Raw genomic sequence first — 21,973 nt, 5'->3', positions numbered from 1 at the left:
TAATATTGTTGGTACTGATACACTGTCTTGTAGTTATGTTGCAGGTCAGCTGAGGACATGTGACTTCTCTTCATTGTCAATATTGTCTACTGTCACAAGCCTACTGGTATGCAGCATCACAATGAGAAGGATTAAAGAGTAAATCATCACTTTCAAAATTTTGCCAGATCCTCAGGGACAAGAACGTATAGTTCATCATTGGTCTTCAGATAAAGTGACTCATAAAAGCCATTCCCCCACAGTGTTAACCCATTAGAGTACTCATAAGTTATCAAAATCATATCCCAGGTGCTACAACAAACACAAGAGAACTGCGACACAGTGTCTGTCAGCTGTCATAAGTATGACCACCTTGTCAGGTTGTACCTCAACCATTAGATGTTAAAAATTTGCACAACATACTTGTACATGATATTACAGTAACACCAGCAATCAATGGGGCTGTTCAATATTAGCCACGAGATGTTCCAAGTCGACAAAGGAGCAGCTGCGCTGCTGATTCACTTGAGACATACACCAGTGCATACGCTCCCTGCCGCTGCTGCAACTTTAGCAACAGAAAGTCACCTACAGTGCTCAGCTGATACCATTATGGAGTCAGATCAATGTCAAAGCAAGCTACAGAAATGTAGCTACAATATTAATACTTCTTGTAATTTGTTTGTTGGTGTCAACTAATATTATTGGGTGGATTATCAGCAATTGTTTAGACCTGGACTAGGTTGCACAAAAAATTTTCAAGTGCATATTTCACTTAAATGATCCACAAAGCCACATTTTTACAGAGCATTTTCCACAATCATTTGCAATACAGGGCACAGTTAAATCCACGACAGATAGATTGCATGATCATTTTCAACAATCAATAAACATCACAAATTCTCATAACCAAATATCCAGTGGGTCTATTACAATATGCAGAGTTTTAATGACCATAATGCTCAGGTAACAGATTCCTTAACCTGAAGCATTACTTGCAAAAGTGATTTTAGTAAACAAATCTCACCAATGTGTATTTGCAGCTTCCCATAGGTGCAAAACAAGGCAAATACTGGTGTTTAACATGCCTCTCAGTATGTATCACTACAATTGGTCACTGTATGGCATGGCCAGTATTCCACAATTTATCAGAGAAATCTCAAACATTCCAAACTGTGCTGCCTACCTTTAAGATGTAACTATAGTAGGACTACTCAAAAACAACATATGGCTAGTCTAGAAGCATTGTTTGTCTGCCTACAAGAAGACGAGTTGTATGGCCAACATGGCAAATGTAGGTTCTGTGTGCTGAGCATAAATATCTAGGGCATATTTTGAAAAGAGTAATATGTGAACGCCATTGATAAACTGCCACTGACATAAAATTTAAAAGAGTCATTTCTGGATAAAGTTAACTATTGGGGTGAATTTGTACCCCATGTGGTCCACAATGCTTATCCACTAAAGTAACTTCACACTAAAAGTGACAAATGTGAGTGGTCCGAGGTATGCCACCAAGCCTTGCTGAAATTGAAAAATACGTGTTTTTAAGTTGTGGTCCATAGTGATACTCATGCTAGACAAACATCTCACTCTGGCAGGCAACATATCACAATGCAGAATAGGGGCCATGTTGGTGCACAAGCACACTGATAGCAAGGAAGTGAAGTGATGGAACAGTAAGAACTTTCACTGTGGCTCGCTGTAACTATTAAAAGATTGAGAAAGAGGTATTAATAATAGTAAATGTTTTGTTTTATAGTTCAAAGATTTGGCTGATGCACCTTCCACACTAGTCTGTCCTATGCAAGCAAGCTTCTTCATCTCTACATATCTACTGCTACCTACAGCCCTACACCCTTTGAACATGCTTACTGCATTACAGCCTTGGTCTCCCTCCACAATTTTTAACCCCTCCCCCCCCCTACACACACACACACACACACACACACACACACACACACACACACACACACACACACACACACACACACACACACATCCTCCTTCCATTAACAAATTGACAATACCTTGGTGCCTCATGCTTTCTTCAATTAAATTTGATATCTCTTGTGTTATCCAAGGATTTCTTTTTGGTCTTGTCCTTAGCCCTATTTGATTGTCTGTTTCCTCCTATACTACTTCATCTGTCACAGGTACCCATTCTTTTTCTATTGTATTATTTTCCCGCATTTGAATTATTCACTGCCTTCGGCTCCCTTTGAAACTCTCAACAACCATCTGTTTCTTGCAATTTATTTGGCTCATACCTGCTTAATTCCATACATTTCTGTAAGTTCTTCTGTAATAAACTGAAGTTCGTATATAATATATTATGGTCAGAGTCCACACCAGCCCCTGAAAACTTTTTGCAGTTTAAAATCTGGCTCTGACATCTCTGTCTTACCATTGTGTAACATTCCTACAGCCTTACAGTGCCTCCAGGTCTCTTCTACGTATACAACCTCCTTCTGTGATTCTTAAATGAAGTACGATTACATGCCAGCTTCCCATTTCATTCGTCTACCGCAATCCATGTTCTCCTACTCTTTTTCCTTGTCTCCCTTTTTCTCCTGTTTTATATTAGTCCTTTCCTATGATGAAATTTTCATCTCCCTAAACTACCTTAATAATATCTTTTCCCTCATTCATACATTCTTTCAACCTCTACATCATCTCTGGAGCTAGAAGACATATACCTACTCCTGAATTACCTATATTTAATTTGGTGTTGATAACCCCAACAATTCTTTACAGGGTGAAAACATTTTGTGTATACTTCAATGAAACCAATTTCATCAATCACAGGCCACAAACACCTGTTCGCTGGCACAGTGACTCCACTGTTGGGGGGGCTGCACTAGAGTGGTTACAATTAAAACGTACACCATTGGCTGACCATGCATGATGCAAATGAAGATTCCTTGCTGCAGGCACTTCTGAGGTCCAGTGCAGAAAATGATCAGAAGAAACCCTTCATTTCACCTTAAACAACAATGCACACCAAAACATAGATGACTTCCCAGTGTGCTATAACAGACTGAGATTTACCAAGTGAATAATACAATACACAACTAACACACATCACGATACACAATAATTTCACTGTGTAAACATATACATACGATCATGCTGTAATCTTTCAACTAACACTGATCTTTGTGTATGACAATTAATTCATAAAAGAAAGTAAATAAATGGAATTCTATTTATTGATGAAACAAATTGCTCATAGTGTAAATGGCTTTCGGTTTATTAGCTTCCAGCATGAGCTGGAATAGTGTGTTTTGTATAAAATTTTAAAAAAACTGCAGCATTAGAGTCACCACTATTCTTAGCAAGTAAAATATTAATTTATTTTTAATAAAAACTTGCATAACATAATATTAATTGTTAAAAATATTCATCTTACAAAATTTAGCACTGGAAAGCTCTGCATGTTATGAAACTATTTATGTGACATGTATCTAAGTTTTCTGCAGACCATGCTGTCGGAAAAAAATGTCCAAGTTTCTGTTCATTGTAAACTACACAAATTTTTATTGAAATAATACTGAAAACATGACACAGTGTCAAGATTCTGTATAAGGGTCAGTGTTAGGCCAATCAGGGGAATTGTTGAGTTTTTGTGGTGAGTGGTGGCTGTAAGAAGATGCAATGAAAAAAAAAATTATGTAAAACATCATGACACATATGTTGGACACTTTTTATCTCAAAGAGTAAAAACCTAAATTTTCATATGTGTCCAGTGGAAACAGAAAATATACAACTGTTGGACTACTTCAGTGAAGCAGAATAATACAAGAATTTGATCAATAATCTTGGACACCCCAATAAATTAAGATAAGTATAAAACCAGATAAGAATCAAACCAATAGTGTATCGTTCCCTACACAAAGAACTATTTTCCTATCTTTTCAGATAACTTTTTTACATACAGAACAGAGCACACTGTCTGAAACAAAATTTAAGTTTAGGTCTTATATGTGAGCAGGAACATTGCACCAGTAACTGTTCATGGAGTGTCAGCAACAAGGTTATGTCATCAGGTAAGCAGGAATGGACAGAGCACCTTCTGGGAAGTACAGACTCAAAGGAGGAGGAGGAGAAAAGGAAGAGGAAGAAGGATGTCTGGTTATTATGTCAGAAACATTCTGCTTCTGTATCCTTCATGCCTTGCACTGGAGGATGACCAGAATGAAGGCACACATTACATTTATCCACCTAGAATCAACACTGTGATTAAGCACACCACAGACTGTTGTACCTGTGATCAAAGTCACAGCTGGATATGATCAGCTGACCAGCACTGAAATCAATTTCAGCCGCAACAAATATCAGAAGATTCACTCCTCATTCCCACCCCTCATCCACACTCATCGAGAACGTCAGGTATCTGTATACAACCCAGCTCATCCTTGTTTACACTACAGATTTTGCATGCGGACTGTCTATTAGGTTTACCATTACTTCAAGAGTATTAAGGTTAAGATTTAGTTCTCAATGCACTTGTTGGATAAATCACCAGTAACTACCACACATATCAATAGTCCATTCTTTGCAACTCTACTATGAAAAAATCTTCTGCAGCACCACTACCGCAACAATGCTTAGAAACAAATGCCAGTCTCAGCCTTTACAGTGTTCTTGTCTTTCTTACAATCAGTTCAAATGGAAAAGTTGGTACTACTCTCAAGAGCCAAAGAAACTGGTACAACTGCCTAATACCGTGTCGGGTTCCTGCGAGCATGCAGAAGTGCACAACACGATGTGGCACGGACTCGGTTAATGTCTGAAGTAGTGCTGGAGGGAACTGACACCGTGAATCCTTCAGGGCTGTCCATAAATCCTAAGAGTACAAAGGGGTGGAGATCTCTTATGGACAGCATATTGCAAAGCATTTCAGATAAGCTCAATAATGTTCATGTCTGGGGAGTTTGGCGGAGAGCAGAGGTGTTTACACTCAGAAGAGTGGTACTGGAGCCACTCTGTAGCAATTCCGGACACGTTGGATGTTGCACTGTCCTGGAATTGTCCAAGTCTGTTGGTATGCATAACAGACATGAATGGTTGCAACTGATAACTGATCGACAGGATGTTTACGTACATGTTACCTGTCAGAGTTGTATCTAGATGTATCAGGGGTCCCATGTCACCCCACCTGCACATGCCCCACACCATTACAGAGCCTCCACCAGCTTGAACAGTCCCCTGCTGACATACAGGCTCCGTGGAGACTGGAATAGAAGGGAGAACCGATAGAGGTACTCAAAGTAGCCTCCACCATACACCGTCAGGTGGCTTGCGGAGTATGGATGTAGATGTAGATGGATTCATGAGATTGTTTCCATACCCTTACACATCCATCTGCTCGATACAATTTGAAACAAGACTCATCTGAGAAGACAAAATGTTTCCAGTCATCAACAGTCCAATGTTGGTGTTGACAGGCTCAGGCGAGGTATAAAGCTTTGTGTCAAGTGGTCATCAAGGGTAAACGAGTGGGCCTTCACCTCTGAAAGCCCATATCAATGATGTTTCGTTGAATGTTACGCATGCTGACATTTGATGATGGCCCAGCATTGGAATCTGCAGCAATTTGCCGAAGGGTTACACTTCTGTCGTGTTGAATGATTCTCTTCAGTCATCGTTGGTCCAATTCTTGTAGGATTTTATCCGGCCACGGCAAAGCAGGAGATTTGATGTTTTACTGGATTCCTGATATTACAGTACACTCGTGAAATGGTGATACGGAAAATCCCCACTTCATCACTACCTCAGAGATGCTGTGTCCCATTGCTCATGCACCCACTATAACACCATGTTGAAACTCACTTAAATCTTGATAACATGCCATTGTAGCAGCAGTAACCAATCTGACAACTGTGCCAGACAGTTGCTGTCTTATATAGGTGTTGCCGACTGCAGCACCGTATTCTGCCTGTTTACATATTTCTGTATTTGATTATGCATGCCTATACCAGTTTCTTTTCTGCTTCAGTGTACTAGTTTCTAATCACAACTGAACACCTGCTCCACAAGGAAGAAGACTGTCATGTTGTGATTACATAGGTATTGGGCAATTGTGGGAAAATCCCATGTTATTTGTCAAGATGCATTTTTATCTTTGCAAATTTTATTGGTCAAAACAAACATTGGCATAAAATTGGGAAAGAAGCATAAAAAATTATGGCCTTATTGCAACTGCAATTCAGAAACATTATGCGATTGTCTTTATATACTTTCAGGGCAAAATGGACTAGCCACATTCACAGGAAACATTGGCCTGTCCCCTGACTGAATAGAGTTATCTCTGATGATCACACAGAATCTGATGGGGAAATAACATTAACATTATAGCGTCACAGCCTGAGGCCTCACCTGCAAGTCAGAGGACACAGCGTTGAGGTTCTCTCCACGCTCCAGGGCCTGTATGGCTGCCTGCCGCCTCTCCCGACTCAGGCCCTGGTGGAGCTTGGACCGCCTGCTCAGCACCACACCTGCACCTTCCTTGTGGACACGCCGCCACAGCACTGTCTTTGGTATTTTGTACTGCTCAGCAGCCTGTTGCAGGCTTGCTCCACCTTATGCCAACAGATTAGACAGTAAATGACTAGCTGAACAGGACACGCTTCATTATGTCTTTTTTTCATTTGCTTTCTGCATTCGAAAAAAAAAAAAAAAATCAATTAACCATCTAATTTGTGTGGCACCTAACTTATAAACAACATTTGGTGTTTTTCTTTCAGGTACAAAAAAGAAAATGTTTTGTGGCTGTCTAACAAGTGACCACACTGATTTGTTATCCACAAAAGAAACCAGGTTCTTCTAAATTCACTCTAAAACTTTGGAATGTTTGCCATTTTGATTTTCTGATAGTCGTACTACACACCAATCTTACTGGAATTTGCAGCCTTGTACAGTTGAATGGTAAGATAGTTGAAATTAGTGGAATTTGTGGTACGAATATCAACTTATATTTTGTTTTTACAGTTAATTTTTCCACTTCCATAGGATTGTTTAGAAGCTTTTTTTGCAAGAACAAACCAGGAACATTGATGGATTTTAGGACATGTGTTGGGTAGTTTAAATTTGTGTGTTGCTTCATCATTATATCAATGGATTTAAATGTGTTTTCCTCCCCTGGCATCATATTCACTTATTTGTTTGTTCAACTACATCATTTTTGTTACTAAAATTGTTGGCTCACACAATCATTTTCTGTTTACACAGTTTCTCTCTACAGATAGATACACTTTTCAGACAAGTTGTCACTCCGTTTTTGCTATGTTGCACGACTCATCAGTTGAGATGATCTAATCGGAGTGCAGATCAAAGTAGTATGTGGCATTTCCAAGTTGTATCATAGAACATTCGGGAATATTTGTAAAAGCTCAAGAACATTATAGAACCATCTTGAATTTTTTATCCCTTGCAGAACATCCTGATGCAAGAGAGACAGAATTACCACCATGTTGTGATGGCGACCATGTCAAACAATTATACCTCACAACCACAACACCTACCACCACACAACCACTATAATGCAGAATAGGGAACTACGAGTAGCATCTGACAAAAAAACAGTAATTGGTGGTGGGTGTATTTCTGCATATTAAAAGGTTTGTGCAGAATAATGGACAAAAATGTAATAAAATTAAATCAAATGAAAAGTAAAAGGAAAGAAAGCATGAGTAAACAGGAAATAAAGATGAATTTATTGGCAACTATTCCATTTTTCGATTGCTTGTGGTTTATGACTGAACAAAATACTTTTTGTCCAAACTAGTTCAAGCAATGTGAAGTTTTAAAGTAATAACATTTTTTTTTTAATTTTTATTCTGCTGGACTACTGTATCTTAAAACACATGTCACCAGACCTTTTTTAAATAAAAACATCTAAATAATAAAACGTTTCAATCATTAATATGGAAGACTAAGTTCTTCAAATAACTCAGAAAAAGTATGACTGAGAAACTCAATTAAAGTCAAGCTATGAAAAATAGGAGCATCATATTGGTGAGGGAGAGAGCTTATCCTCTTTATAGTTACATTTACATATCTAAATCCCTTTCCCTTGACCTAAAACTCACACTTCTGGCTTATAGGAGACCACTCATTGAAAAACAGTACCATTCAGTTTTCGATAGGTCCACACCCAAAGAAAGAAAACTTGCTAGCTTTCACGCAAACATGCGCGCACACTCATAAGCAAACACACGCACGCCTACGCCCTTACATGGTGCTGGGTGGACATACAGTGACAGTGCAGCATTTTGGCAGGTGGACAGGGTTTTATTCAGGGTTGTGTCAGGCGGGGCAGGTAGAAGGATAGCGAAGCAGATTGAGGGACTGAGGATGGTTTCCTAGCAGCTCACAGAGAAGCAGCTGCTTTGCTGTCTAGCAGTTCGGAGATGCAGCGATGGCAAGTAAACAGGCTCAGCATGTGAGGCATTGTTGTCGGAGCCAGTGAGGAGTGGCACATGCTGAAGGTCATATAGGGACATGAACTGGGAGAGAGTGACTATTGGAGGATTGAGAAATCGTTGAGTGATGGGTATGGAGACAGTAAAGGATGTGTTGTAAGGCTAATTTTTATCTGTGAAGTTCAGAGAAGTTGGTGGTAGAGGAAAGGATTCAGATGGCCCAGGTTGTGAAACAGCCACTGAAATCGAGCATCTGTGCTCAACTGCATATTGTGCCAAAAGATGGTGAACTTTGTTCTTGGTAATAGTTTGACAATGTCAATTAATCCTGATGGACAGTTGGTTGATAGCAATACAAACATAAAAAGCTGTGTTTGTAGCAGTTGGTATATGGCATGGCTGCTTTCACAGATGTCCTGGCTTCTGCAGAGGTAGTACTGGACTAGGAACTGCAGGGTGAGGGGTTAGGAGTGGGAGTAGCACAGGGATGGACTAGAATATCGTGTGTGTTGGGTGGGCAGTGGAACACCAATTTAGGAAGGTTGGGAAGGAACTTGGCTAGGATGTCCCTAATTTTAGGACATGATGAGAGAGAATCAAAACCCTGATGAAGGATATGAAATATTTATTTCAGTATGGAATAGTTGTTTCAGTATGGGATAGCTGTTTCAGTCCAGGATTATACTGGAGACTGGGCCTGAAAGCAGCTATGTCATATACCAATTCTGCTGCAAGCACCACACAGCTTTTTATGCTGGTGTGGCTACTAACCAGCTGTCCAGCATGAGGAATAGCCACCGCTAAACTGTTGCCACGAACAGAGTTGACAACCCACTGCTTGTTCCATTTCATAGCCCTACAAATTATAATACCAGGGTATTTGTATGACTTGACTGATTTAAATTGTAGCTCACATGATATTGTGAAGCGCACTGTTTTTCGTTTCTGACCATTTAAAGGAAGTTGCCATCTTTGCACCAGTCTGAAATCCTATCAAGACCTGAATGAAAATTTGTGCTTTGTTAATGACGATTTCAGTCCATGAAAGAGACTGCTTATAAATACCGGCAATGAACAAGTTGGAGATATTCTTCAGCATCCTACATATTCCTCCCAGATGGGCTGTTAAGTCAAGATTAAACTGTCTGCAGTGTCCATGAAGGCATTTAAGTAGTCATTCTTCACACACTCCATATGTGACTGGAACAGGAAGAAATCGTAACATGTTGTACAATCCTCAGTACCCTCTGCCATGCACTTTGCAGACATCTGCAGAATATATACATATATGTAGATATAGATTATAATGTGCACAAGAGAAATCAATATTATTTGTCTTTTATTAATTTTTTTAATAGTAGTACCAAGCCGAAAGATGTTTTTGTGTTGAGAGACATAACTGGCTTCCTCCCATGAGACTCAGCCATACCAAAGGCACATTCAGTGCCGGGCAGGATGGTTTTCTTGCTCCAACGAAATCAAAGGCTATACTGGCAGTAGCATAGCTAAGCTACTGGTAGGGTCATTTCAGACGGATAAGTCTCAACAGCCAGAGGAACTGTATCTCACATGGTGGAGGGAGGAGGAGATTGGGAGGGGGGGGGGGGGGGGCTCTGTAGGCATAGGGAAGCCATATCTCTCAAGGGAGTAAACCCCAAGGGAATATCCTGGTCCTCTAGACTGGGGTTGGGCCTGGGGGTAAAAACCCCAACCCATACAGTGGAATTGTTGCAGATACTATACATTGGCCTTGGAAGGATACTGATTATAGGATGTCAATCCAGCAAGGAAAAAGGTCAACAAAAAGGAAAATGGATATTATGATAGCCACCTGGAATATGAAGACACTTAGGAGACCTGGTAGACTGCAAGAAATGGATACGTATACAGTAAAAATAGCGGCACTACAAGAAATTTGTTGAAAAGGACAGGGAACAATAGCATCAGGGTAACACATGCTGATCTATAGTAGAGGGGATATATGCCATCACGGTACTGGATTCATAATACACAGGTCAATGAGGGTAAATGTAGTTTCACAGCACTTAGTGATAGGTTTTTTTCTTTGAGATTTAGGGTAAAATTTTTTAATGTTATGATGATGTGTGCCTACACCCCCACAAAGGATGCAGATGATGAGGAAAAGGATGCATTTTACTCCAAACTGGAGGAGTAAATCAGTGAAGTCCAAAGGTGTGATGGGAAAAAGAGGCCTTACAGTCTCAATGCAAAAATGGGAAAGACAAAGTGTACAGAAACATACCAGGGAAAGAGCACCTGCACAAAGTCAGTAATGATAATGAACTATGGTTGATACACTCTGCCACTGGGATGGCATCTAAGGAAAGAGGGTAAGAAGTGCATTTGGGTATTGCCAGACAGAGTTACAAGAAATGAAACACCAAGGTAATTATAGTGAAATAGCATGCAACAGTCATTATGGAAATTAGTAGCTGGAGAAGGGAAGATGGAGACACTGACCATTAACTAGTGTGAGTCAGATGCAGACAGAAGATACACCTGGTAAGAAAAAGGGTAGGAGAAAAGTGGAACACAATATGCAAGGACTACAAATTAAAGAAATGCAACACAATTACAAAAAGATATTAAAAGAGATTTTTAAGGCAAGAAGCAACACATGGAAAGAAGGGGATGTGGAAACTAAATGAGAAATACTGACAACAAGCATCAGTGTAACAGCAGAGGAAATACTGGGGAGGGTAGAACATAAAAGAACATTTAAATGGTTTAATGGGAGTGCTTACTGGTATCCAAAAGAGAAGTGAAGTGAGGCAAAGAATGCTGCAACAGAAAACTAGACTAGCAATGGAAAAGTATAGAGAGAAGAGGGAAAGAGCAGATAAGTTATGCAAAGGCAAAGAAAAGGAAGTATGAAAGAAGAAGACATTGTAGTTGCGTCAAATGAAGAATGATAATGAGATACGAAAGTTCTATGAAAGACCCAGTGAAGTGAGGACAGCATTCCAGCCAAGAGCTGTCTTCTATACGGATAAAGATGAAAATATAATTGGAGATAAAAGCAAAACTTTTGGAAGATGGCAAGAGTATTTTACTGAGTTACTCAATGGAAAGAGAGGAGGTAGCAGAGAAGAAGTCTTGAATGAGGAGGCGCAACCGGATTTGGAATTGAATTTAGAATTACAAGCAGAGGAGCAGAAAGACGAACCACTAGACTTAGAAGAGGTGAAGAATGCAATTAAAAACTCAATGGATCACAAGGCAACAGGAGAAGATGGCACACATTAAAATTTAAGGGAAAGATGATGGGACTAGTGGTAATGAAATGTTAATGAATCTAACAAAATATGCATAAAAGAAAAAATGCCTAAGAATTGACTCGTGAGAATGATCTGCCCTTTATATAAGAAAGTTGTTACGCTAGAGTGCAGCAGTTACCACAAGTTCAGTCTCTTAAGTACAACATATAAGTTGTTCAGAAAGATTTTACCCTCTGGATTAGAATGCCGTGTGGAAAGGATACCTGGAGATTATAAGGCTGGATTTAGGAGCAATAGATCTCCAATGGACCAGATACTTTTCTTGAAGAAAGTGCTAGAGAAATTTTATGAATATGACAAAAAAATTCATCATCTGTACATTGACTTTAAATAATAAACATATGGTGCTCTAGATGTGAACAAGGTTCTGCAAATTATTAAAGATTTCAGAATTAAGTTGGAAGAAATGGATTGCAAGGTCAGAATAGAAAGAGTTGTCAGAAGAGATTCATGTAGAGAGGTGGCTGTGGCAGGGTGATGTGATCTCTGGTGTACTCTTCTACTTAGCAATAGAGAAGGCACTGTGGTAAATGCCAATAAACCCACAAGGGAACAATTTTTAACCAGAAGGTCTAGGTGATGGTATACACTGATGATGTGGCATTAATTGCAAGGAATATCAGACATTTGAAGGATAATTAAGCTGCATTGAAGGAGCAGTGTGGAAGGAAGAGAATAAAAACAAAACAAAGTACATGGTGATGGGAGGTTTTGGTAAGGATATAGGAGAGACTTCAACAGAAATAAATGGGAAAGAATATCAAAGAGTTTGATAACAATAGGACAGCAGCAGAATTCAAAAAGGGATAGCAAGTGGAAACTGATGCTATTATTCCTTGCAGAATATCTCGAACTCCAGAAATTTTAGTAGGAATACAAAAATCAAAATATATTTCACTGTATTAAGATCTATAGTACTGTATGGATCAGAATGCTGGGTAATGACTACAAAGGAAAAAGGCTGTTGTAAAGATGGGAAAGAATGATACTGAAAGATATTTGGGGCAGTGAGAGAGGAAGAAATCAGGAGAATAAGGACAAATGCAGAACTGTAGACACTTTTTAGTAAATAATGAAACTCAAGCAAGGAAGGATAACATGGGCTGGTCATGTACAGAGAATGAAAATCAGTGTGTTAAGAAAGTGACTATAGGAAAGCTCAAGGTGAGAAGGAGAAACGGAAGAACCAGGAAATGGTGACTTGAAGATACGGAAAAGGAGCTCAAAGCTGTGGGAATTATGAATTTGATAAGAAAAGCAATGGACAGAGAGAAATGGATGCAGGTAACAAAAGGGGCTGACTAATAAGTGAGTGAGTAAATCAATATGTAACTGGAAACAGTTGTGCATATGTAATAAACAACAAAGTAACTAATGTCATTTTCAATTCTAAATTTGACCAATGTTAACTGAGAAAACTTAGTCTTTCAGGGAAAGATAGTAGTTAGGATCTTGCACCTGAAATTGAAATCTTTATTTTTGGTTAGTATGCAAGTTGGAAGGGCTCAGCATGTATGTTTCATTTCTTTTTAAAATGGAGGGAAAGGTTTATTGAGACAGGTGAAAGGTCAATTTGGCTAAAAGCTCAGTTTCATATGTCCTGTATATTTTATTGAAATAAACTTACAATGTGTCAATGAAATGAACTTGTCTCTATGTGCCCCACTACTGTTGTTTTGAACCGAAAGGATTACCAGTCAGATTCATCCACTTACAAACCCTACCACAGTGAATCCCATTCCAGATATCTAGTATGATCTCCAGTCTATCCCAGAACCTCTCGCCAAAGCCCATCTCTCTCCTCTACCCTAACATTCCCCACAATCCTACTTTCTACATGCTTCCTAAAGTCCATAAATCCAACCATCCAGGATACCCCACTGTGGCCGGTTACTGTGCCCCCACAGAAAGAATCTCAGCTCTTGTAGAACACCACCTTCAGCCTATTACCCAAAATATATCCCACTATGTAAAAGATACCAATCATTTTCTTCATCGACTCTCCAGAGTTCCTATTCCTTTAACACATGGTGCCCTGCTTGTCACTATTGATGCCACCTCCCTTTACACTAACATCCCTAATGCCCATGGCCTTATCATTATCGAACACAACCCTTCCCAACGCATGACAGATTCCAAACCAACCTCCTACTTCCGAGTCACCAAGATCAACTATATTCTCACCCACAATTACTTCTCCTTTGAAGTCATTGCCCACAAACAAATCTGGGATACAGCTATGGGCACCCACATGCCAACTTATTCATGGACCACCTAGAGGAATCCTTCCTAAACACTCAGAATCTCGAACCCCTCACCTGGTTCAGATTCAGTGATGACATCTTCGTGATTTGGATCAACTGTGAGGACACCCTATCCAAACTCCTCCAGAACCTCAACACCTTCTCCCCCCCCTCCCCCATAAGACCTGCTCAACCTATCAAGGCACCTTCCTCAATGTTGACTTCCACCTCAAAGATGGCTATATCAGACACTCTGTCCATATCGAGCCTACCAACCATCAACAATATCTCCACCTCGACAGCTCCCAACCATTCCATACCAACAAGTTCCTTCCATAAGGCCCAGCCATCCATGGCCATCACATCTGTATTGACAAGTGGTAACTCTCAAAATATACTGCGGGTCTCACTGAGGGCTTTACAGATTGTAGTTACCCTCCCACCCTTGTACAAAAACAGATCTCCCGTGCCTTATCTTTTAAGTCACCCACCACCTCCCAAAGCACCACCGCCTGGCCACAAACGAGCATTCCCCTCATGACTCAGTATCACCCAGGACTGGAGCAACTGAATTACATTCTCTGCCAGGATTTCGACTACCTCTTGTCACGCCCTGAAATGAGATATGTCCTATCCACTATCCTTGCCACTCCTCTCACAGCGTACTCCATTCCTACACAAGCCCTGCTCCCAACCCCTTGCCTCATGGTTTATATCCCTGTAACAGACCTAAATGCAAGACCTGTCCCATACGTCATCCCACCACCACCTACTCCAGTCTAGTTACAAGCATTACCTATCCCATCACAGGCAGAGCTACCTGTGAAACCAGTCACATGATCTACAAGCTAAGCTGCATCCACTGTGCTGTTTCTACATGGGCATGACAACCAACAAGCTCTCTGTCTGCAAGAATGGCCACTGACAAACTGTGGCCAAGAAACAACTGGACCACCCTGTTGCTGAGCACTCCGCCCAACACAACATCCTTCATTTCAGTGACTGCTTCACAGTCTGTGCCATCTGGATCCTTCCTGCCAACACCAGCTTTTCTGAAATGTGCATGTGGGAACTCTCCTTGCACTATATCCTATGTTCCCATAAATTTTCTGGCCTCAACCCTTCGTTCGTCATTGTCCTAACCCATCTAGCCCCTTCCTTGTCACTCCAGAACTACACAGCCCACTATTCCACCAACACACCCAGTCTTTTTACTGCCCTCCTTTTCCGCTAACCTCCCCCTCTCTCCCCTGCCCTCTATCTAACCTCCCGACTGCACCTAGCTGCCCCACTCTCCACCTCATCCCTCCACACTCACAAGAGCACTTTACATCACCCACCCCAACATCCTCCTTACCTCCACACAGTTGCCTCTCCCATAATACCCTGCTGCTCACAGTCTGGCTCAGCTGCCAGAGACTGTGGTCAAGTGAGTGAGTTGCGTTTATGTGTGTGCATGTTGTCTACTTTTGACAAAGGCCTTTTTCGCTGAAAGCTAACATTCTGACAGTCTTTTTGTAGTGCCTTTAGTGCCTTCCTGCAACTCAGCATCTCCACTATATGGTGAGTAGCAACTGTGCTTTTTATTATATTGTTACATTCTACCATGGATTTTCCATTGTCTTAAGATTTAGTATATCTCAAGAATATTAGACTTTATTACTTGCTCTGTTGTATTAAAAAAGACAATAAAATAAAAGTAAACACATATGTTTTTTTACACTTGTAAGACTGGATTAATGCACTCAAACAAAAAGAAAATTTTCATACAATTACTTTTAGCAATAATGGTACAATCAGAAATAGCAATTCCAAACAAGCTTCATCATGCACTTAGAAGGAAAGCTACATCCATGATTAATACATTACTGGCCATTAAAATTGCTACACCAAGAAGAAATGCAGATGATAAACATGTATTCATTGGACAAATATATTATACTAGAACTGACATGTGATTACATTTTCACGCAATTTGGGTGCATAGATCCTGAGAAATCAGTAACCAGAACAACCACCTCTGGCCGTAATAACGGCCTTGATATGCCTGGGCATTGAGTCAAACAGAGCTTGGATGGCGTGTACAGGCACAGCTGCCCATGCAGCTTCAACACGATACCACAGTTCATCAAGAGTAGTGACTGGTGTATTGTGACGAGCCAGTTGCTCAGCCACCATTGACCAGACGTTTTCAATTAGTGAGAGATCTGGAGAATGTGCTGGCCAGGGCAGCTGTCAAACATTTTCTGTACCCAGAAAGGCCTGTACAGGACCTGCAACATGCGGTTGTGCATTATCCTGCTGAAATGTAGGCTTTCGCAGGGATCAAATGAAGGGTAGAGCCAAGGGTCATAACACATCTGAAATGTAACGTCCACTGATCAAAGTGCCGCCAATGCGAACAAGAGGTGACCGAGATGTGTAATTAATTGCCACCCCGTACCATCACGCCAGGTGATACACAAGTATGGCAATGACGAATACATGCTTCCAATGTGCGTTCACCGCAAAGTCACCAAACACGGATGCGACCATCATGATGCTGTAAACAAAACCTGGATTCATCCGAAACAATAACGTTTTGCCATTCGTGCACCCAGGTTTGTCACTGAGTACACCATCGCAGACACTCCTGTCTGTGATGCAGTGTCAAGGGTAACCACAGCCATGGTCTCTGAGCTGATAGTCCATGCTGCTGCCAACGTTGTCCAACTGTTTGTGCAGATGGTTGTTGTCTTGCAAATGCCCCCATCTGTTGACTCAGGGATCGAGACGTAGCTGCATGATCCGTTACAGCCATGCGGCTAATATGCCTGTCATCTCGACTGCTAGTGATACGAGGCTGTTGGGATCCAGCACGGCATTCCGTATTACCCTCCTGAACCCTCTGATTCCATACTCTGCTAACAGTCATTGGATCTCGACCAACGCGAGCAGCAATTTCGCAATATGATAAACCGCAATCACAATAGGCTACAATCTGACCTTTATCAAAGTCGGAAACGTGATGGTATGCATTTCTCCCCCTTAAACGAGGCGTCACAACAACGTTTCACCAGGCAACACCAGTTTTGCTGTTTGTGTATGAGAAATCAGTTGGAAACTTTCCTCATGTCAGCACATTGTAGGTGTCGCCACCGGCGCCAACCTTGTGTGAATGCTCTGAAAAGCTAATCATTTGCATATCACAGCATCTTCTTCCTGTCGGTTAAATTTCGGGTTTGTAGCATGTCATCTTCGTGGTGTAGCAATTTTAATGGCCAGTAGTGTAATACACAATAGTTCTAAAACAAACTAGTGAACTATAAAAATCAGTTACAGTACTATGAAACTTTTAATGGGAAAACATCAAAGAAAGCTTATTTTTCTATGTGATATAATGAAATTCTGTGAGTACAAAATTAAAGCCAAAAAATTTATTCAGCCATTTAATTTATATTTGAAGTGAAAAATTTCAGTGTGACATGTACAATATTATAGTCCTTAATATACCTAAAAGAATTTCTACTACTGCTTATCAACTGTCCTACGAGTTACTTGATTTTGGAATTAATACCATACCTGATCACAGACACATCTTTTAAGAAAAAAGTATCATAAAATATTGTCTGAACCATATTAATTGTTTTGGTTTAAAAGCGCCATATTATGAGGATAAGCCACGATAACTCACTTTAATATATAATGAAGCATATTGATCACTGGAGTACAATTCATATGTGTAGTTACTGTCATTATAAGGCAAAGTGCATAGGGAAACAGCAAAATGTTACAATGTGACACCCATGATCAGTAATAATGGCCATCTGCAATAATATCATATTTTATATAATGGAAGGAAACATTCCACGTGGGAAAAATTATATATAAAAACAAAGATGAGGTGACTTACCGAACAAAAGCGCTGGCAGGTCGATAGATACACAAACAAACACAAACATACACACAAAATTCAAGCTTTCGCAACAAACTGTTGCCTCATCAGGAAAGAGGGAAGGAGAGGGGAAGACGAAAGGAAGTGGGTTTTAAGGGAGAGGGTAAGGAGTCATTCCAATCCCGGGAGCGGAAAGACTTACCTTAGGGGGAAAAAAGGACAGGTATACACTAGCACACACGTACATATCCATCCACACATACAGACACAAGGCTTGTGTCTGTATGTGTGGATGGATATGTGCGTGTGTGCTAGTGTATACCTGTCCTTTTTTCCCCCTAAGGTAAGTCTTTCCGCTCCCGGGATTGGAATGACTCCTTACCCTCTCCCTTAAAACCCACTTCCTTTCGTCTTCCCCTCTCCTTCCCTCTTTCCTGATGAGGCAACAGTTTGTTGCGAAAGCTTGAATTTTGTGTGTATGTTTGTGTTTGTTTGTGTATCTATCGACCTGCCAGCGCTTTTGTTCGGTAAGTCACCTCATCTTTGTTTTTATATATAATATCATATTTTATTAAGACATTGTAATTATGAGTGCTTCTTCAGCTTCTGGGCTATTCCACAGTGAACAATTAATGATGACAAATACTGTTACAGAATCTGGTTTGTGTTGCAAGCCTTGAATGTAAAAATATATATTACTGTTACAAAACAAACCTGTAACAGCTCGAACAGCAGCCTGTACATTTTCTCCGGAATGTTCACGCCTCGTCATGGTAGGAACTATTCCTTTGGCGCATGCTCGTACATACAGAGTTGAGCGTGGTATGCGGTGTGCAGCAGCGGTCTCAACAAGAGGGCGTCCATCTCGAATTTCTGCCAATGCTGCCTCCATGCTTTCATCACTGGTTAAGAAATTGTAAAATAGAAAAAAACTTAACTTAAAAAAAACTTAACTGAAGAAGACAATGATACACGGAAGTAATGGTACACAGTATGGTCAATTCTATCTGTATACTTTTCAACAAAAATGTATTCAAACTTCATGTCCCTCCCTCCCACCCCTGTAACCCCTCTTGTTATACAATCAGTACATGTTGGAAGACAGTGGAGCAGACCAAAATTCTCTCTTATGAAAAGTTGTAGCAGCAGGTAGTATACAATGTGCTGGAGGAAGACTAATGACTTATGAATCAGTCATGTTATGCACACATTATTTAAATTGTGAGGCAATTGTGAGTACTAGACAGACCTTCCTTCTATTTACTTTATGACCTTTCATTTTCTATATGTAACAAAAACATTGTAATGCCCCAACTATATTGAAACTATTGGGCAATAACTTTGCACTACTCGTATGTCATCCCCCACCCACCTCCCTGCCCCTTTCAATCAAAACATGGATCTTGCCAAGATGGGGTGGCTTGCATCCATCAATGATACAGATAACAGCACCGTAGGTGGAACCACAGCAGAGAGGTATCTGTGGAGACACCAGAGAAGCACATGGTTCATTAAGAGAGGCAGTGGTCTTTTCAGTATTTGCATGACCAACAGTCTGAATGATTGACTGACGTGGCCTTTTAACATCAGCCAATATGGACTTACTGTGCTGGTACAGCAAACAGCTGGAAGCAAGGGTAAACTATAACCATCACTTTTCCCAAGGGCACACAGCTCTATGGTATGGTTAAATGACGACGGCACCATCTGGGGTGAAATATTCTGAAGGTAAATTTAGTCCTCCATTTGGACTACTCAGGATGACGTGATCATCAGGAAAAACGAAACTGGCTTTATACAGATCAAAGCATCTAATTTTAGATCCCTTCACTGTGTAGGTAAGTGAGAAAATGGGTAGGTTAAAGTAAGATATAGCGGAAATTTCTGAAGTGTGGTAGCAGGACAAACAGGACTTCCTGCTAAGTGAGTACAGGATATAAATACAAAAACAAATGGGGTCATACTGGAGTATGTCTAATAATGAATAAGAAAAGAGGAATGTTATTAAGTTAGTATGAACAGCATAATGAAGGCATTACTTAGCCAAGACGGACATGAGTCCAACATCCACAACAGTACTGCAAGTTTAAATGCCAACTAACTCTGCAGATGATGAAGGAAGCAGAATAAAGTATTACGAGATAAAATAAATTACTCAGGTTGTTAAGGCACAAAAGAACTTAGTTGTGATTGGGGACTGGAATTCAATAGTAGGAAAAAGAAGAGAAGCAAAAATAAAGGGAGAACACGGACTGGTGGAAAGGAGTGAAAGATGAAGGTACCTGGTAGGATTTTGTACGTAGCACAATTTAATCATCACTAATATTTATTTTAACAATTACAAAAAAAGATGTATACGTGGAAGAGACCTGGAAACACTGAAAGGTTTCAGACTGACCATATAATACCAGTAGTAAGACAAAGATTTTGGAACAAGATTTTAACCTGTAAGACATTTCCAGGGGAAGATGTGGAGTCTCGCCATAGTTTATTGGTAATGAACTATAGATTGAAAATGGAAAAATTGCAGAAATATAGGAAATTAAGGACATGTGACATACATAAGTTAAAAGAACTATAGGTTGTTGAGACTTCCAAAGGGAGCATTGGGCGCTGATTGACTGAAACAGGGGAAAGGAATACAACAGAAGACAAATGGGTAGCTTTGAGGGATGAAATAGTGAAGGCAGCAGAGTATCAATAATGTTAAAAGATATAGACCAGTAACAATCCTTAGATATCACAAGAGAGATTGAATATAATAGAGGGAAACATTCCACGTGGGAAAAATATATCTAAAAACAAAGATGATGAGACTTACCAAACAAAAGCGCTGGCAGGTCGATAGACACACAAACAAACACAAACATACACACAAAATTCAAGCTTTCACAACAAACGATTGCTTCATCAGGAAAGAGGGAAGGAGAGGGAAAGACGAAAGGATGTGGGTTTTAAGGGAGAGGGTAAGGAGTCATTCCAATCCCGGGAGCGAAAAGACTTACCTTAGAGGGAAAAAAGGACAGGTACACATTCGCGCGCGCGCGCGCGGCACACACACACACACACACACACACACACACACACACACACACACACACACACACACATCCATCCGCACATACACAGAAATGTCTGCTTGTGTCTGTGTATGTGCGGATGGATGTGTGTGTGTGTGTGTGTGTGTGTGTGTGTGTGTGTGTGTGTGTGTGTGTGCCCGCGAGTGTATACCTGTCCTTTTTTCCCTCTAAGGTAAGTCTTTCCGCTCCCGGGACTGGAATGACTCCTTACCCTCTCCCTTAAAACCCACATCCTTTCGTCTTTCCCTCTCCTTCCCTATTTCCTGATGCAGCAATCGTTTGTTGCGAAAGCTTGAATTTTGTGTGTATGTTTGTGTTTGTTTGTGTGTCTATCGACCTGCCAGCGCTTTTGTTTGGTAAGTCTCATCATCTTTGTTTTTAGATATACAAGAGATATTGAGTTTGATTAATGAAAAGAGAAAATATAAAAATGTAGCAAATGAGGAAACAAATATCTAAAAAATGAGATTGAAATAAAGTGCAAAATGGCTAAGCAGCTGGAGAACAAATGTAAGGATTTAAAATCATATGTCACTGGGGGAAGATAGATATACTGCCTACAGGAGCATTAAAGAGGCCTTTGGAGAAAAGAGAAGCAGCTGTGTGAATATCAAGAGCTCAGATGAGAAATCAGGCTGGAAGGAATATGTAGACGGGCTAAACAAGAGAAATGAACTTTAAGGCAATATTATAGAAAGGGAGGAAAAGTAGATCAAAGTGAGATAGAAGACATGAACTTGTTATTAGAATTTCACAGAGCACTGAGAGACGTAAATCGAAACAAGGCCCTCAAGTAGACCATATGTTCTCAGAGATACTGATGTCCTTGGAGCATTCTAGGTGCTGATGGGTGTAAATATTACCAAATTTTCAGTTTAACACTAGACTGCCTAGAGGTGGTCAATTGACCATTTATTTTACGACAGGTACGAGGGTAATCCCAAAAGTAAGGTCTCCTATTTTTTTATAAGAACAGAACTCTGTCTGTGTGGCAGTTGGTCACACTGTTATGAAGAGTGCTTCACGTTCTGTGTGTGAACATGCGCACGCCGCGCTGAGGGGCTCAGTCTTG

At 40.4% G+C, this 21,973-nt stretch overlaps 1 protein-coding gene across 3 annotated transcripts in view; it reads right to left on the bottom strand.

Annotated features, from left to right (window-relative positions):
* The window catches only part of LOC124795186 (protein bric-a-brac 2-like), a 131,765-nt gene that overhangs the window by 60,445 nt on the left and 49,347 nt on the right, over positions 1-21,973 (bottom strand). For all 3 annotated transcript variants that reach the window (XM_047259087.1, XM_047259088.1, XM_047259086.1), the window contains exons 5-6: positions 18,536-18,723; positions 6,361-6,563 (exon numbers count right to left, since the gene is read on the bottom strand). In XM_047259087.1, the coding sequence (XP_047115043.1) occupies positions 6,361-6,563; positions 18,536-18,723 (391 nt within the window). The remainder of the gene's footprint in view (positions 1-6,360; positions 6,564-18,535; positions 18,724-21,973) is intronic.

This window comes from Schistocerca piceifrons, chromosome 4 (assembly GCF_021461385.2).
Source record: "Schistocerca piceifrons isolate TAMUIC-IGC-003096 chromosome 4, iqSchPice1.1, whole genome shotgun sequence".
Taxonomy (NCBI): domain Eukaryota; kingdom Metazoa; phylum Arthropoda; class Insecta; order Orthoptera; family Acrididae; genus Schistocerca; species Schistocerca piceifrons.
This window is presented reverse-complemented; position numbering and strand designations above follow the sequence as displayed.